This window comes from Gymnoscopelus microlampas, assembly GCF_963454915.1.
Source record: "Gymnoscopelus microlampas genome assembly, chromosome: 9".
Lineage (NCBI taxonomy): Eukaryota > Metazoa > Chordata > Actinopteri > Myctophiformes > Myctophidae > Gymnoscopelus > Gymnoscopelus microlampas.
This window is the reverse complement of record NC_139946.1, coordinates 50936639-50956401: the sequence shown is the minus strand read 5'-3', so window position 1 is coordinate 50956401 and position 19763 is coordinate 50936639. Positions and strand designations below refer to the sequence as shown.

The 19763-nt window shown below is 39.7% G+C and overlaps 2 protein-coding genes across 2 annotated transcripts in view; one reads left to right on the top strand and one right to left on the bottom strand.

Moving 5' to 3' along the window:
- LOC311051251 (ATP synthase mitochondrial F1 complex assembly factor 1-like) overlaps positions 1 to 1869 on the top strand; it is a gene marked incomplete at its 5' end in the record, with an annotated part of 33829 nt that extends 31960 nt beyond the window's left edge. The window contains 2 exons of the mRNA XM_084065735.1: positions 1529 to 1588; positions 1742 to 1869. Of these exons, the coding sequence (XP_083921861.1) occupies positions 1529 to 1546 (18 nt within the window). The 3' untranslated portion in view covers positions 1547 to 1588; positions 1742 to 1869. The remainder of the gene's footprint in view (positions 1 to 1528; positions 1589 to 1741) is intronic.
- Positions 1 to 19763, bottom strand: part of LOC311051243 (NACHT, LRR and PYD domains-containing protein 3-like) — a 380092-nt gene that overhangs the window by 77268 nt on the left and 283061 nt on the right. The window lies entirely within an intron of this gene.

Genomic DNA, 19763 nt, shown 5'->3' with positions numbered 1-19763 from the left:
CCCCTCCTAATAATTTACAAATTAAGCACTGCTTGTGTCTGATGGAGTTGACACAATCAAGTTATGGAGTGCATAAATATCACATTTTTATAAAGTCTTATATACACCAACAACTTGTTCCTTCACATGATTGCTAGTTCAGACCTTTGCCTACAACAATATATAGATTTTAAACATGTTGTGTACCTTGTCTCAAGAATCACTGGTATTATACAATGTAAAATGCTAATAACAAAAATAATCCCACAGTGGGAATCAAACAACAAATATAGTATAACATTACAGGGAATATGTTGTGACAGCAAATCTGTACAAACATGGATAAGAAGAACATCTGTTAAATACCTAAATTGTAAATAATTAATGCATTAATTGTAATCTTAACTCAAACTTTATCAAAGAGAACACAGACAAACCAGAAACGCAAATGAATATATACAGTATAATAAAGACACAGCACTTATGTTTCTCATTTACAAATATCAAACCAAAAAAGGGAACACACTTGTAGTAGCTGTGAAAACTGTGGCACCATGTTGCTGGGCAAGAATAAACCCACCGGTAATCCGTGAAGGTATTGCATGTGGTCCCTGACCATGCATTCATTTAGTAATGTAGGAAAGTGAAGATTTGTTTTACATTTTCTTCCAGTTCCACGGAACAGTGCAATAAATGACCTGTTGACTTATGATGATGCGTCAATGTTGTCAGTTACTGGGAAGTCGGAGGGCAAGAAATTCATTTGAGTCATCATTATTAGGAAATGTGCCCATGTAATCACATGTGTCTGCTCACTCATACATAAGATACAAATCAGTATCAGTTAACATGAGTTTAATGGAAGGTTGGATAAAATAAGAGAATGGAATAAGGGTAACCGTTTTTTTCTTTTTTCTTTTAGCTCTGGACCACTTTAACCATTTCAGTTAAATAATGCCTGGGCTTGATATCATTTGTTGCACGTAGTATTGTGAAACAAATTAAATCAAGCCCTTAACAGCCATTATTTGATTTCAAGCTTTTCCTCCCACACCACGCTTATTAATAAAACAAAAATCTTACATTTGATGGACTTAATGAAATAACTAAAATATGATTTAAACATATTTTAATACATTTAACAAAGGTATTTTATTTATGTATTTACATTTTAAAACATTTCCCCATGGACCACCTGCAGGCCTAATTATACCATGGACCACTAGTAGTCTGTGGACCATTGGTTGAGAAACAGTGGAATGTATAGACATGGGATGCATAGCAATCTTAACCCATTTCCCCTCCCAACACAACAGTGGTCCTCAGGTTGATTCTTAGTCAGGGTGGTGGTGGTCCCTGGTTTACAACCAGTTGAAAACCCCTGCTATATAATTACCCACTGATCCATGCCTGGAAGCTTCAGCCACTCAGACGCCAGATAACATTAAAGGAAAACAAAGCTTTATAGGATGATAATGCCTGTCATGGAAATTATTGCAAACATACCTAAGATATTTATGATTCTGACCCCCCCCCTCTCTCTCTCTAGTGGTTCATTCCATGGTGAGTGTCTCAGCAGAAGTTCCAAACAGTGGTAATCTTATGAGAGGTAAGTCTGTTTGTCTTCTACTGAACAGATGATCAAATTATATAGAACTATCAATGGAATCAGGGAACTCTAACAAGACATTTTTGTTTTTAACATACAGTGTATGATCCATTTGTCAGGAAATCAACTTTCTTCTATGTCTCTGCCCCACAGCATCTCTCAGACTCAGTCCAGACAGATCTCAGTTCTTTAAATATGAGTCTGTCTTTCTGAGCTGTGAGGACAGACTGTCTAACTCTACTGTCTGGAGAGTGAAGAGGACCAACATCAAAAACATCACCTCAGAGTGTGATGAAGACTGGGGAAAGATGAACAACACAGGATGTATTGTCAGAGCCATGCTCCCCACACTAGACACTGGAGCTTACTGGTGTGAGTCTTCAAAGAGAAAGAGCAACACTGCTAATATCACTGTGACTGGTACGTTCAGCAAATCAACTACTTTGTTCTGTTAACATTTTTATTCAGCTGTCTGTTAAGGAGTCTTTAAGACAAGATAAGACTTTTATTGATCCCAAAGGCAGCACAGCAGGATACAATTCATCAGCAATTCATCTATTAAATGTGCCTCATTATAGATCTTCATAGCTAGTGGCATAAAGGACTGTCTAAGTATTTTGGTTGTCCCCTTGGGGAAGATGAGTTTATCATTACCCCTCCTGCTAAACCTTCCCACAATCTCCAAGTGGGTTTGAGTGGTTGTCCATGATAGCGTGCAGCTTCTTCGCTATATATGATAAAATCTCATCATGTTGGGATAGTGTTGTTCAGAGTGAGAGTGAGTAACCTCAGTCTAATGTTCTTCTATTCTGATGTTATTTGTCAGATGGAGCTGTGATCCTGGAGAGCCCTGTACTTCCTGTGATGGAAGGAAGTGATGTCACTCTGCACTGTTGGTCCAGAATCAAGGCGACTGCTAAACCATCCTCTGACCGTCCAGCTGATTTCTATAAAGATGGATCCCTCATCAGGTCTGAGTCTACAGGACAGATGACCATCCACAGTGTTTACAAGTCTGATGAAGGATTCTACAAGTGTCACATCTCTGACCTTGGAAAGTCACCAGAGAGCTGGATAGATGTGAGAGGTGAGATAGAGCAATAGTACTGTATCTGTCACGTACCCAGGAGAGATGGAATCTTTAAACATTTCATCCACTAATTATCCCAGTGGTTCTCAAACATTTTGTCTCAGAGCACCCCTGTAAATTACCTTTTCATCCACGGCACCCCAGCACCTTACATTTATGTCATATTACGATACATGCATATGTAAGTCTTTCCCCCTAAGATACAATATGTCACGAGGAAAACTTGAGGGAGAGAATATTAGTTTCCATTAGGACAGATTGAAAATGTTATACTTGACATTTAACCACTTGAACGCCAGCATCCCTGTTCTGGGGGGGAACATTCACAAAAAATAGCAGATCTACAAGCTCACAACACGTCACATTGTGACATGTTGTGAGCGTGTCACAATAACATCAGCATTTTCTGTTTAATAAAGAGCTGGGGAGACATGGAGACTCCTGTTACTGAACAAATACTCTATACTGTAACAATGATTACCATCAGAATATAGAGCTATATAACACTTATTTTAGCCAAAGAAAATCATTTACCCTAAGTCATTATGATGTGAATGACTTGAGTTGAAATTTGAGTTAAAAAAAATTGTGTGACCCAGACATGACAGCATTTGATTTTACAACACATCTAGACTTCCATTTCCACAAGGTATAGCAATGGTGGTTATTTGATTCGATTTAGTGTAGCAGAGGCTTTCCAGTGAGCCAACATGCACAATTGCAGCAGCAGCACCCTGACTCTGTTTGACCAGAATGGAACACAACATTAATCAGTATCATTGGTAACAAGTAAAGAAATGACCCAATTTCATGTCAATACGGCTGCCGTGTACAGAGCTTTTTCCTTGTGTACCCTATCTCCAATGAAATCGATCATGTAGTAGGCCTACCATTAGGATCAGCCCTGTCACATGTTCAAATATTAATTCAGAAAACATACAAAATAAATAAAATAGCTCATTCAACATTGTATTGTTTTTGACATACAGTGTTATTATAACATACAGTATTACAGTATTTATTATTTATTTTAGTTATGGTGCAGTAGGGAAGGGCTTCTGACGCTGAACCTAAAAATGGGATAAAAAAAGCTTAAAATAAACTTTCCTCATGTTTATAAGAATATTATCAATTTGCTTGAGTTCTTGCATATTTAGCTGTTAAACCGGTGAAAAGGCTCTACGGCCAAGGCTCCAAAGACAGAGAATGCAAAATGGGTATTTTTTTATTTCGCCCAGCTCCTCCACCGAACCCCAGTGCAAAAATATATACAAATAGCAACAATAATACTGTCCAAAAAGTCTAAAATAGAGCAAAAAAAATAAACAAGCACTTAAGGTAAACACTAACAAACAAAACCCAACTGGTTAAGAACTCTCTTCAGGCTATACCTTGATCACACGAGGCCCTGTAGCTCTCCCTCAGGGATGTTTCTGCCCATATCTAACTTCCTGTCTGTCCCTGCAGCCTCCCTTAAAGAGGGAGTGGATCCTACCACAACTAGGACACAGAACCAATTAGCAAGAATTCTTCCAAATACTTCCATAAATACTTCCCAGTGCCACAGTATAAAAGTAACCTACACATTCCTAACGATGCGTTACAATTAAACAAATATAACTTGGTGAAGACTCAATGACAGTTTAAACAAGCACATTACTCCTAAAACATAGGAACACCCCTCCTCCACAGCACGTGGCACCTTCCTCATCAAGGGAATTGCCACCAGCAGTGCAGGACTCAGGAGAGACAATTAGCAAATAATCAGTGACTATACAGTTTCTCTTTTTTTACTACTGAGAGACACGGGGAGAACATGCAAACTCCACACAGAGTAGGCCCTTTTGCCAACCCCACCTAGGGTATGGGCACTGATGACGCGGAGGAGAAGACGAATATACAGTTTCAATACACCAGTTTAAAACCATTAGTCCTTGCATAACTTGGAATCCAGTCAGATGTGTGTATGTGTATATAGACCCCTTAACAGACGACGTCACACTGGTTGCAAGCGATAAGAACCAGTATTGCGCACGCAGGTCCGGCACTGAGGGTGCGTTCGGAAATTGCACACCGGAGCGCACTCGCCTATTAGTTTGTATTGGCCAGTGCGCTCATTGCTGTAATTCTGAACGCACCCTATGTTAATAATTGGTCTATAGGGCACGGGTTGCCCTGTGACAAAACCACTATTGAGTTTTTACAACATAATCCATAATTGATCAAATTAATCAAGTGATTTAACAGCAGTGTATTTGAGTATATAATGTTATAATAATAATAACCTCTTTGCCAGCAGTGTCTGGATCAGTGGAACACACTCCTCCTCCTGTAGTGGGTCTGAGTTTTCCACCTGTAGTGGGTGTGATCGTGGGAGTTGTTGGTGTGATTCTATTGACCATCATGCTGGTGCTGCTGTGTCGATGCAGAACGTCTAAAGGTGAGAACTACTAATGGATTACATCTAAAATCACTGAACAACTCTTCATAAAAGATAGTACCATAGTATAACAATGTGAAGGATTAAAGATTTACATGCAACTTGAACTTACTGAATGTGGCCTTTTTCTTCTTTCTTTTTTTTAACAGATCCATGTTGTGTCAGGTAAGTAGGTTTTGATCTTTGTCTATACATATCATACATGACAGCTTTAGATTCCATAATATAAAATATATATATATTTTTTACAGACCCGTTCAGCCTCAGGGAACCAACCAGGGTCCAGCTGCAGGCCAGATGACCAATCAAAGTGGGGCTTCTGATGATGTGTACTGCCCACTGCGACACGGTCAGTCTTTGAACTATTCATGAATAAGAACACTTCTGAAGGTTTCAATTAATGGAGTTTAATTCAAAACGTCAGCTGAAAATAAGTGTATTAAGTCCATCACCGTAACCATGTTTGAAATAAAATGAAAAATAAACAATTTGTCCACTTAGGCAACACAAGCGTCTATGAAGTTATGAATCGATCTCATCACTTTCCAAATGGTACAGTCAGTGTATACTGTTTAAATATTCTCATGTCATAGGCCTACTGTTGTCCAGAGTTATTCATATTTTGTGGCCATTTGGGCTAGTGAGTAAATTGCCAGTAAACAGATATATGATAGGCTACTGTATGTGATTTATTAAGATGGAATGAGAATTGAACTCAATGAACAACACAACTCTGGCAACCAACTGAGAGATACAGAAAACACCAACACATTCATCAAACTGCTGACCCACATTCTGCAAAGCTTCTAATCGTCTTTCAACTCATGTTTCACTCACAGAATCGTCAAGACCTCAACGTTCAGCTGATCCAGTTTATTCAAATGTCAGGAATCATCAAAGAATCAACATAAGATGAAACTTTTTGATAATGGAAGTGGAGGTAATGCTGTGTATAATCTGCAAAAAAATCACTTTGTTTCACAATGTTTCATTTATTTCACAGTTGATTTTACTTATTTATGTTTATATTCCAATGAAAAGCTTTTCTGCAGTAGATAAGATGGCAGACTATGTTGTACTGCATGTTTAATGACAATCTATCCTCTAAGTCTAAATGTATACATTGTTTCAGGTCGTTAAATATTAACAACTCAACATTAGAGATGGGGAAATACAAAGTGGTGCTCTGCCAAGCACATACAGTGTCTCCGTCAGGCCAGGTGGCCTACCCAGGGCTGTGACTCGATGAAGCTGCAGGGGGAAGTAGCGTTTCTATTACAACTTTTCACATTGGTGCCCTCTTTGAGCAGATGGATAAGCACTTTTGGAGGTGCACTCTATAAAAGGTCTCTCAACATGTGATTACAATTTGGGGTTCATTTGATCTTACATTCATGGTATATGATGTTTTTTGTAAGAAATATGCCCCTACGAAAACTTTTAGAAGCTGATTACAGCCAAACCGTGCTTTGATGCTTATTCTCACATGATGTCACACAACAGTGATATTTGTTACATTTCTGGCATTCCCTATAGGTCCACGTGAAATCACTTCTGGCTCCTCAAAATGTGATTAAAATGTGGGGTCGATACTTACCGTTCGAGAGTTATAGGCAAAACAATTAAAGCAGGCTAGTGTAGCACCACCATTATTCCGATTTGAAAACATTGGGGTTGAGCGTCTCCCTTGGCCTACTGGCAGTGTGCATTAGGACTTTCACGACTAGAGATTTTTACTGGTCGACTAGATTGACCCAGTGGTAGTCGACTAGTCGATATATATCTTTTGCCGTTGTTTTAATGCCATTACTAATATTATTATTATTATCCTCCTGCCTTTATTTTTATGCTGTTTTAAGGGAAGCACTTCTGGCACAGCAGCACAGCAACGTCTCCAAGGATCCTCAAAAGCGGGTTATTGCCCAATAATAGGCTATTATTGGGCATACTTTTGACCCCCTTTTGATAAAGAATAAAGGCAGGAGGATAATAATAATAGTAATGGGCCATTACATTAGAACAATGAAATTCAACTATTCGACTAGTACCAACAATGTTGACTAGTGGTTATACTAGTCGACTAGTTGGTGAAAGCCCTAGTGTGCATACAAAGATCGACGCTGATCGGTCAATCTTTTGAGGTCTATATAGAATATTTTGTCTTGCTCTGTCCCTTACTGTATAGCAAGGTGATTATAGTTATTATATATTTCATTTTGACTTTAAGTCCATCAATTTCAGTTATTTTTTATTTGTTTTAAAGTGGGTTTGATATTCACTTTTGTTTTATCACAATATTGGGTATTTGTCAGGGGTCAGAAAAACTATTGTGTAAAACTACCTAAAATGTTTGCTCAATTCTAGTTTTACTTAATTCTTTAGTTTTAGTTAAAGCTGCACTATGTAACTTTACTCTCCTACCCCAGATTTGAACCCGGTTTCCTGCTTAAGTGCTGAATGTTTTTTTCATTAAAGGGGCTACACCATGAATTAAAAAAATATATATTATATATAAATATTGCCCCCTAATACGTTTTAAACAGGTTGTAAGCCTAAAAAACATCCAGATATTTTTTCTCACAATCTGACTGTCTGTCATTCCAAGCTTTTTCAGCTGCAATACCAAAACGTCCTATTGGGCAGGGGGGAGCTACTGAGCAATTCTGTCTGGCCATCATCAATGCAAAATCTGTGCAAGTGACATCACTTGCACAGCCATTCTGAAATGGCCTGTTCAGACACGCCCATTCAGGAAATCCATGAAATGAGCATGAATGACTGAATGTTAAAAAAAAATATTTTTTTGGGTACAAGAGACACTGGGGAGCCCAAAAAATACTAAAAACCTAAAAAAAAATGAAATTCATGGTGTAGCCCCTTTAACCTATTAGAGCCGGCCTGCTTGCTCAGGGGATAAATGTAATCTTGACCATCAGGTCAAAATTCGTGTCAGATACTGTGTCTAGGTGAGACATGACCTTTGACACAATCTAAATGTCTCAATAGAAAAGCAGGGAGACAAAATACAACCACCCCAATTGTATACTGTAAGTTATATTGTATTAACACACTCTACCATACTGGACTAAATAAAAAATGTATCATCTTGGTGGTGAGAATAACAGGACCGAGTCACAGAAGATGAGAGAATCGCAAAGATTAGTAGAGGCACCTCTATAGTAATTCACTCTTGATGATGGCATTAGCCTAATGGTGGTGTGATGTACTAGTGAGTTGTTTTTATCCTCTCTTGTGCCAATTTGGGGTCATATCACCTGTTCACGGGCACTATTTTGTCATTGACTGGTTGATTTGTGTGTAATACATAAGCCTGCTGTACAGATGTATGATGTTTGCCAACTTGATGTTTTCATAGTACTTGATGTATTACATTTCAAATGTATGGATGAGACTTTTACCTGATTAGTGACATGTTGAATTATTGTCTATTACCTATCAACAGGTGCAATGCATTTTCTGTGAATCTCCACATCATGTGACTGTTTGTATTAATATAGGGTCTGTTATCCATGTCACTGCTCAACAGTGTGCAAGCTGCTTTTTTCTCTTTTGTAACTGTTATTGTATTTTGTGCATGGCACCGGTTTAATTTGGTTTTGAATCTCAACAAGGTAGTCAGTCACCCACGGTTTCTGGGTGCTGCAGGACCAGTCGCTCGAAGATCTTGACATGCGATGTCAGCAACTGGCGCTCAGTCATATCTGGGTTAGAGCCCGTCTACTGTATCCATTCATTTACACATACGCATGTAGGCCAACGCACGCACGCACGCACACACTTGCCTTCACTGCCATTTTAACAAAATACAATTTATTGGACGGTAAATATTGCAATACAGTGCATGCATGTGAAAAGGCTGAATTGTTTTTGTTTTGTTCACAGCACAGATGAGTGGCTTACATTTGGCCACAATGCAAAAGTATATTGATATTGCACTGTAGTTAAATAAAATTGTTGTAATGTAATGCATTTGTACGTGACTTTGTTAAAGGTACAGTATGACAGGAGATGCAGTTGGCCCTAAAGTATTTTACTCATTTCAAATATGGCCCTCTTTGAAAAATGTTTGGACACCCCTGGTGTCTAAGAACACAAAGCCGTGTTTGGAGGAGGGAAGCCGGGCGGGATGTTGAACTTATTCGTATGCTTACAGGCTGGGGTGGCGCCTTTCAGTGTGGGATGTTGAATGAGATGGAGGATGGAGGCGCTACGTCCTCCCGGTGGGGGTTCCTTATTTTATACTAAAGGTGGGGTTCTGAGAGACTTCTGTGTCCATAGCACACCGTAAACTGCTATAATCCAAAGGATGCATTTCCATCTTGATGAGGAATAAAGCTCTGATCCATATTTTTTTTTAACCTCAGCAATAATAATAATAATCTTTATTTATAAAGCGCTTTTCGAAAACTGTTAGAAAGTGCTTTACAAAAAAACAGAAAACCATATGGATAAAACCATCCATAGGGATAAAAAACAGTCAATTAAGATTCACAGAAAAAAATAAAACAACAATAATAAAAAAAACAACAACATATACATATATTGAAAGTAACACAATTGAGACAACCAACTGTGCAAGGTAAGGGTGCAAAAATCTAAGAAAATACATTTTCAGGAGCAGATGTAAAAGATGACACTGACTTAGCTAGCCTTAAATCCTCAGGCAGGGCATTCCAGAGCCTGGGCGCCCGGGCCGCAAAAGCCCAATCGCCCATGCTCCAATAGAGCCTTACCTGAGGATCTAAGGCAGCGCACCGGCTTATGCGGCTCTGGGAGCCAGACCTTGCAAGGCTTTAAAGGTCATCAGTAAAATCTTAAAATCAACTCTCAACGTAATGATGAGCAAATGTTCATTAGAGCAAAAATAAAGACTTATATAATATCCTGCCATGCTTTATTAACCTATTTGGTCTTGTTATTTCGCTGCTTAAACTTTGTAATTTTTTCACTTTCACAAAGGCTTAGCTGAAAATCATTGTGCGTGGAACTCACTTGCCAAATACACCAGATCTACAAACTGACAAGCATGTATGGATTATGGACCAGGCCACTGTGGCCCTGACTACCAGGGGCACCTTGGGGTCCCTGCTAATTTACTTACATTTAAATATAAATATACATTTACATTAGCTATACATTATATTTTAATATAGGTTAATGCTCAAATATGTGGGCCACTCAGCCTACAGTAGCCTACATGTCCCCTCCTACAGTATATAGCTGTGTGACTAATATTTTACATACATATATAGCTGTGTGACTAACATTTTACAATATGATGTTTTTTTATTATGAGTTGCATGGGGTTGTGAACATGCATCCTAATATACGAAGGAGTGCCATTTCATTGTATTAATGAAACAAAACATCAAACATATCGGTTGGATCGCCGGTGCAACGTAGGTGTGAGGGCCGCGTAGCTTGCAGCTGTTGCTAATGCTCTGGAAGTTAGTTACTAGATGTAACAAGACAGCAGCACACAGAGACGCACCCTGGGGGAGGGTATTTAGGGGCTAGTAGTTCCTCTTGTATTTGCCTTTCTTCTTCTGTGTAATCAGGAAGTCTGTCTTCCCATGCTTGAAATAAACTAATATTTCCAAAACCTCAACTGGCATTGTGGGGTAATAGTCCTGTCGGCGGTGCTACATTAACTGCATTTACAGCTTTGACAATTCATAGCAAAACAGTTATTCAAAACAGTTCATATGATTTGAGGTAGTAGGAATTATGAAATCTATCACAATCTTTTTATTTAATTTTAATTATTTATTTATTTTTACTGTAAAACAAATTAAATCTATCTACTCCCACGTTTTGCTCAATTGACACAAACTGGGTCCACTGAATCTTCGGACTATCCTCCACAAACAATCAAGCCAAAGTTTTGAATTATCACAAATTGAGCCCACAAATGCCCTATCCAATTGCAGTGCAGCAGCATAATTTTACTTTAACATATTTTTTTTACTATGCACCAATTCAAATTCCTTGTATGTGAAAATACTTGGCCAGAGATTCTTATTAAACAACAACAAATAAACAATACTTTGTATCAACAGCTGACCTAATAATTTAGCTATTCCCTTTTTCTTTTTTCTTTTTTTTTTAAACGCGCAAGATAGCACACCTCAGGATCCATGTAGAGAGGGTTATAAGCACTACAGTATACGCAACAAGTACCATATGTTAAATGGTAGGGTACCCATCACTCTGGTGCATATAAACCAGGAGTGGGCAGGACATGACAATCCCTGACAAGGTTGTCCGAGCGTGCTGTGATCTGACTAACTTGTGCACCAGTGTGGTTCTGAAACTGGATGATGAGTAACCTGCTGATTTTATTTTTAATAGTACCCTTCTGCATAGTAAAAGCAGACATGAGGTTATGCTCTGTAGCTGAAGTAGCTGCTCCTTTTTTATGTACATACGGTAGTAGTAACCTGTAAATGTTTTTAAATAAAAGACACAGAGTTTTTCCTACATAAAATGATTATGTATATGCAAATAGAACCGCATTCTTTCACATGGTTAAAATGCATAGGCCTATAATATCAGTATGCAGTGCTTTCATTCAATGCAAATATAACTGAATCCTGATGATGATGGCTCAGGTCACCAGTTGCCTCACCTGTTAATGATCACATAATATATAATATGGATGGGCAGAGACCATTTGACTCCTCTTTGAGCGTGATGAGATTCCTTTTTTTATACACATAGTAACCTGTAAATGTACCTTGTTTTCACCTTCATGTGGCGTAGATGTTACTTTGTAGATTTAGATTATTATTACAAAACATACAGTAACCACTTCAGCCCATACATTTCGGGCATGATTATACATTTTATACATTTGAAAGGTTTGTTTTTGCAGTTGGCTTTTAACATATTTTTACAACATTGATGTAATTCTTTGGGTGTACCGCTGTGTGTACTAGCTATATAGTAGTGTACCCTTTTGGATGGGTCGGTAGACAGGTAGTGACCCAACCAACACGTGAATCTTGGCCACACCCCCCAAATCACACCACCACCCAAGCAAACTTTGCAAGCCCTATTGATTCCTCCCTGCACGCATTTCTGTGTTGGCACTGCTGTTGTATTCTACTGACTCACCTACCAGTGAGGAGCCCCCACTGGGAGGACGTAGAGCCTTCGTCCTACTCCTCCCGCCCAACACTCCCTGCTGACAGGTGCATGCACCCCAGCCCGTAGGATTACATGCAATGACAATTATCACAGCTATCTCAGCTAAGGATCGCATACACGTCAACGCTGAGAGACTCACCAATCTGCGAGGCGAAGTGAATGTTGAGAGCCAGAATGGAAGAGCCAGAATGGAAAGGCAGATAAATTGTAAAAAACGTGGAGAAGGTCCCCCCCCCCCCCCCCCCCCAACCTCATGGACACTTGTTGTTGTGACAATGTGACTTCGAGCCTAATCAAGGACGTCTCCTACAGCTCCACAACTTGCTGTGTTTATCGCAAAGACACCAGCGAATGAGATAACTTGACTGGGTGAAACTCGAAGGACAAACTCCAGGCCTACCCTCTACACACATGAACACATGGACTTCTCATGAATTTACATAACCCCGCACACACACACCTTCGCTTCCCAGCACACCCCCCCGCCCCCCCCCCTCCTCCTCCCCCTCCTCCTCCTCCCCCTGGGCTCCTTTTTTCCCCCTCCTCCCATCCACTGTCTCCCTCTGGAATCATGGCATGGAATTAGTGTTTTTTTTGCCGATCCAACCTCCGACCCCCCCCCCCCCCCCCCCCCCCGCCCCCGCCCAACTCTCACTTTGAGCAAGGAGGGAAACTTAAGTCGGGGCCGACGCAAGGCTGCAGCTGTGTACGCTTTAATATTTGCAGTTTTAAACTGCAATGATGAACCTGCACAATTAAGAATATATCACCCACCTTACTTGTAATGTGATGTGACAATAAAGATTGATTCTGATTCTGGATTCGAAACCACACCTCCGTGGTGGTGGGCAGGCACTTTAGCACTGTGCCACCCGAGTGCCTAATTTAGCTATTTACATTACATCAGAAACATTGCCTTGCCTACTATTTATCTAAATTCAATCTAAACAAATAAAAACAAATATATATATATATATATATTATTACGGGGCCAGGCTGCCAGCATGGCTACGTTTTGATATTGGCATTATTCTGTTTCTTCTTCTTCTTCTTCTGCCGTTTTTGCCAGCACTGGCTGAACCGTGCATACGCTTTTTACAAAACTCGGCCATATGATAGATGGTCATGAAAAACTATCAATAAATAAATCTCACAATCTTTCGTCAAAAGGTGGCACTATAGCACTCAATTGAAAATGCCAACTTTGAACAGGTACAACTCATGCCCTGTTTGACCTACAGCAATAAAACTTCAATACACACATGCGTCTACTCATGATGAACGACTTAGACCACTAATAGGGACGAGCTGTAATTTCTGAAGCCCCGCCCCCTCTGACCTGTCTTCCTATTGGCTGGGCTTTAAACAGCCATAACACTGGTTCCGAGCATCGAATACCTACGAAATTTGCTAGGTACACTTAGACGGCCAATAGGGACAGGCTGAAATTGATTAAGCCCCGCCCCCTCTGTGTTCCTATTGGCTGGGATTTAAACAGCCATAACTCCGGTTCCCAGCATCGAAAACCTAAAAAAAATCCTAGGTACACTTTGACGGCCAATAGGGACAGGCAGAATTTGCTTAAGCAATTTAGCCCAACTTATCAGCTGATTGCCATACAGGCTTGTATCGTAGACAGAACGTCGCGGGCCCGGTCATCGCTGCTTGCAGCTTTAATTTGATTAAATAATTGTTAATTTTATTATGCACATTATCACGGAATTATCTGAAAATAATGTACACTTTCTGGCTAATTACATATGAGTATTCTCTCTGTGGTCATGGTATACTATAACTCATATTGACATGCACTAAACTTCTTTCTTTCTTTCTTTATTTCTTTAGATATGAAGATGGACATGAGGTACAATCAGAGACATTCCTCACATCTTCTAATTTCAGTTCTGTATCTGCTGTGCTACACTGGAGGTAAATTACACTTCAATTAACATACAGTTTATGAAATAGAAAACTGGTGTACATTACATTTTCATTTAAAGAGTGATTAACAGGTCAATTTAAATGCTGGAAATTCAAGAAAAGTACCGTATAAAGCAAAAAGACACAAGAGTCTGTGTTTTTCTGTGATTTTAGAACAGTCGTCGTGCCTATGGTCCCTACATGTTACAGTTTTAGTCATCCACCCACCCACCGTGGAATATTAGAAAATGTCATGACTGAGCCACGGGGTCACCTCATCACACTTGATGTTTTTACTTTCCGAAGTAGATTGTGCCAACTCTCTTATGTTGTTGTTCGCTATGATTCATTCATTCAGACCAGAGTGATGGGAGCAGTCTGAGGAATTAATACAAAGAATTTGTCCCCCTCTTGTGCACAAAACGCAACAAAGCAAACCACCTTGCAAAGGTTTTCAGAAGCAGAGTTGTACATGAGATACAGGAAGATAGTGATTCAGATGACGACTTTAATCTTAATATCGAAGCAATCAATATTGATGAGGTTATAAGCAGGGCAGAGGAAAATGTATGGTATGTCATGTCACACTGGACATGAAATAGAACAAAGTTAGATTCAGAATAGACACAGCTGCACAGACAAATGCCATCTCAAAACAGCAGGCCAGAATGCTGAAAAAGATCTTGCCCATTTAATATCAGACAGCACAGAAAACACCTGACTGGGTATATGGAGGTAGCAAACTGTCTGTTGTTGACAAATGCACACTGCCATGCACTTTCAAGGGAAAGGCCTACATGTGTGAATTCTCATTTGTAGACATGTCACTGCTGAGCCCATACTGGGCCTCAAAGACTGAGAGGCTTGATCTGGTCAGACTGGTGAGAAGTGTTGAGGAGAAGGAAGAGCACCCGATAATAGAGGTATACAAAGACGTGTTCAAAGGAATAGGGTGCCTGGCAGAGCCACACCAAATTCACATTAAACCAGAAGTGAAGCCTGTTATACACGCACCCAGGAAAATACCAGAGACACTGACCGACAGACTACAAAGACATGAAAGTGATAACAGAAGTAGATGGCCCAACAGAACGTGTTAACTCTATGTGACTGTTGAAAAGCCTAATGGCAAGCTGCATCGATGCTTAGACCCAATGGAGCTCCACACTGCCATCTGCAGGCAGCACTTTCAAATACCAACAGTTGATGAAATAAAGAGCATTGGAGCATCATACTTCAGCACACTAGATCAGGGGTGATGCAACTTTGATGATGGAGAGGGCCACTATATTTCCACACTCACACCAGAGGGCCACATTGCATATACCGTCGGGCAGACACCTCTTATCTCTGTATTTTAACTTTTCTCGTACTTTACCAAACAAAAGTAGCAAAAATAGCAGATCTACAAGCTCAAAACGCGTTGCGTCGCGTCACTTCACGTTTTGAGCTTGTGGATCTGCTATTTCTGCTATTTTTTTAAAAATGTTTTGCTATTTTTTAATTGGAATCCTGAAAAGTACAATTTGTATTTAATTTCAAATCCATTTAGTTATACTTATGTTAAATACAAATATATTGGACGTAAAAAAGACAATAGAATTTTAATACTAGTCATTAAGCTACTAGTATAGACTGAAGTAATTAAAGCGGGTCATGTTTGCATGTTTGTAATTGTAACAGCTGAAATCAATAATATATCAGTATTCCAATATTAACCTGCGGGCCGCATTAAGTGAAGGTGGGGGTTGCCAGTTGCCCATGTATGCACTAGATGCTAGCAGCGGATACTGGCAAATAGCTCTCACAGAGGAATGAAACCTACAGATAAGCAGGCTCTTGAGAGGTTTATTGGAATGATAACAAACCTAGCCAAGTACGTTCCAAACCTCTCAGCAACTACTGAATCACTCAGAGAGCTGCTACAAAGGGACATTATGGCACTGGAATGAAAAACATGACGAAGCATTACACAAAATCAAAAAAACTCTTATAGACAGAGCACAGATGTCACTCAGGTATTATGATGTCACACAACCAGTGACTCAAAGTGTCAGTGGATGCATCCAAGGCAGGCCTAGGTGCTGTCCTACTGCAGAACGGAGCAGCAGATGCATACGCATCCAAGACACTCACCAAGACACAAATCAACTACGCACCAAACAGAAAATGTTGCTATTATTTTTGGATGTCAAAAGTTTCATCAATTCATACATGGCCAGGGGACCCACACACTAGGGAAGGAAATGTATTTGTCTGACACGTCATTTAGCAGACACTTTTATCTTGTTTTTCATGGTTTGGTTCTTAGCTTTTACTTGAACAGTACCTTTTTGTATGTCATTCTTGCTGCCGTTGCTGTGACACCTGAATGTCCCACTGGGATCATTAAAGAATTATCTTATCTTGTCTTGTCTTATCAGGGAATTGTCTGACAGCAAAAACATCTGTTGGAGCCTTGGAGGTGATGTTGTTCTACCATGTGAGATTGATCCTACCATGAATCCCAGCATTCACGTTAAGGAGGTGGCTGTGGAGTGGTCCAGACCAGACCTACCACGTGATCAATACGTGCATTTCCAGAGGAACGGGCTAGAATTACTTGACACTAAGAATCCTTCCTACAAGGGAAGAACATCCCTCTGGCTTTTCAAATGGCCATAAATCGGTGACCATTGCTCTGATCAGTACAACATAGGGCTGATTAGTGCCTTATTCAATTTTTTGTAAATGCTCCCATACTATCATTACTTCACTGAGACAAATTCCTCATTATGAAACTACTTATTATGAAAATTACCTCCCCCGTCTCTCTTGCTGCCTCTGACCCCCCCCCCCCCCCCCCCCTCTCTCTCTCTCTCTCTCTCTCTCTCTCTCTCTCTCTCTAGCAGTTATTTTCATGGTGATTGATTGTCTAGACTGCTTCGCTACGTTCAGCGGAGAGGCTGGATCCCAGGCTAGCTCAAATTGGCCATAACTATCAATGAAATCAGCGAACTCTAACAAAATATATAAATATATGTTTAGCCTCTTATACAGTATGAATGAATGAACGTGGCCCATCCCTTATGGGATTATATGACACCTTTTCAAACATAATAACAATATTCAAAAGTATTTCTTTGATACAAACAATGGTTACCGGTATTGCTGATCATATAATACAACACAGATATATACCAACAGAACAAAACAAAACATAAGGCAAGGCTTTTTTCCAGTATGGGATCTGATCCATGTATCAGGAAACCAACTGTATTCTCTGTCTCTGACCCACAGCTTCTCTCAGACTCAGTCCTGACAGATTTCAGTTCTTTAAATATGAGTCTGTCTTTCTGAGCTGTAAGGACAGACAGTCTAACTCTAATGTCTGGAGAGTGAAGAGGACTAGCATCCAAAACATCACCTCAGAGTGTGATGATGGTGGTGGTCGTCTCTGGGGGAAGATGAACACCACAGGATGTCTTGTCAGATCCATGAACCCTGCAATAGACAGTGCAGTTTACTGGTGTGAGTCTTCAAAAGAAAAGAGTAGCACTGTTAATCTGACTGTGACTGGTATGTACAGAAAATCAACAACTTTGTTCAGTTTTTCTTGTGTTTTATATTTTCTTGTGTTCTTTTTGTAAACATTGTCTCTCAGAGTCTTTCATGTTAAAACCTCAGCATGTTGGGATTGTGTTGTTCAGAGTGATGTAACCTCAGTAAAATTCTTCTATTATGATGTTATTTATCATTGTTCAGGCAGAAATGTGATCCTGGGGATGCCTGTTCTTCCTGTGATGGAAGGAAGTCATGTCACTCTGCACTGCTGGAACAAACCAACTGGTAAACCATCCTCTGACCGTCCAGCTGATTTCTATAAAGATGGATCCCTCATCAGGTCTGAGTCTACAGGACAGATGACCATCCACAGTGTTTACAAGTCTGATGAAAGATTCTACAAGTGTCACACTCACATCTCTGGCCTTGGAGAGTCACCAGAGAGCAGGATGGATGTGAGAGGTGAGATCGCTGTGTCACAAATTCAGACTTTATTTGACCTGCGTATGAGGAGCCGCATTTGGTACGCTAAGCCTGTACATTAAGCCGGGCTGACCATGTTGACCTCTCTGCTTGACCCTCTGGTCTAGATCTTAGATTACAGATTATTTTACAGTATTCGATTACATTAAGGAAGTCACCATCAAGCTTAGTCGACCAGAGAAATAACATATTTTATTAAATATTTTATGCAAGTGTTGGACGAACATATTTTGGCCGTTGAATTCACGCAATTGCCGATCTCAGATTGAGTAAATTGTCAGATTGAGTAAATTATTGACATTTAAAATAAACGTGTGTTGAAAAGTAATATGTGTCCATTCTGCTTCATATTCTCTGGTCTCCAAAGACAACGACCAACCAGACCCTACCTTGTCCTCTCTCCCTCAACCTGTCTCTCCCTCTCTGTCTCCCCTTCTCTCTTCCTCTCTGCCTCCATATTTCTATCCTCTGATGTGTGCTGGAGTCTCCATCTTTCTGCTGATTCTGGGTCTGTCTCTCTGGAAGAAGTGCAGAGGTATGTCAGTAATGTATATACACACAGACATTTAGAGAAGCTGTAAGATTCTACGAGATGGGCGCTCAGTTGGCACAATGGTACCTGCCCACCATTGTCGCAGTCTAGGGGTTCGAATCCACCGCGGTGCATCCGGCTTTGTTAAGCGTCTATACGAACATAGACTGCCCTAGCGTGTCTGATATCTGGCATAGAGAGGAGGGTTTAACATCTCCGGAGAGAGAATGCGTGTGATCCCATTGGTTCACCGATCTGTCCGTCAGCCCCCTTATTTCATCACAGCACTTCCGATACTGTTCACACTACTGGCCAGGCTGCTCACAATTCATCTGACCTTACTTTCATACTTATGTTTACAATGCACCAAGTAAAGGTCCTTGTTGTGAAAATAAATGCCAAGGCTTCAGAACCTTTGACTCATCTAAACATATGAATTTATTGTGATTCATAATTTATATTAGTTTGTGTGAGGCTACTTTGGGTGACCAATTGCATCCAAATGTTATTATATACTTCATTCGAGTATACTATTTAATATAATAAATGTGTATAATTGTATTTATTTATGTTTTTGTTTCTTTATCACCAATTTAGTTAATACCTACCACGTTAGACATTGTATATAAGTAAGACATAATGTATAGTGAGGCGGTCACTATTCCAAAATAAACTCAGACGGAGTGAAGCGCCTGCTTCAGGGGTTTATTTTTCAATAATGACTACCTCACTGTACACTGCACTGCTTATTAAATGTACCCTTATGAACAAAATCAATCATTTGATACAAATATTGATTTAAAAATAATTATATTAGCTTACAAGCTTGTGCTTCTATATCAATGTTAAAAGAGGCAGACCAATGGATGCCTTGACTGACCAGTCAGAATCTATTTATATTCAAATATCAAATATTTGTGTCAATGCTGACCATTCATAATAATGTTACAGTTTATGTTTTATTGTTTTATTGTGTTACAGGTGGAGGAAACTAGTA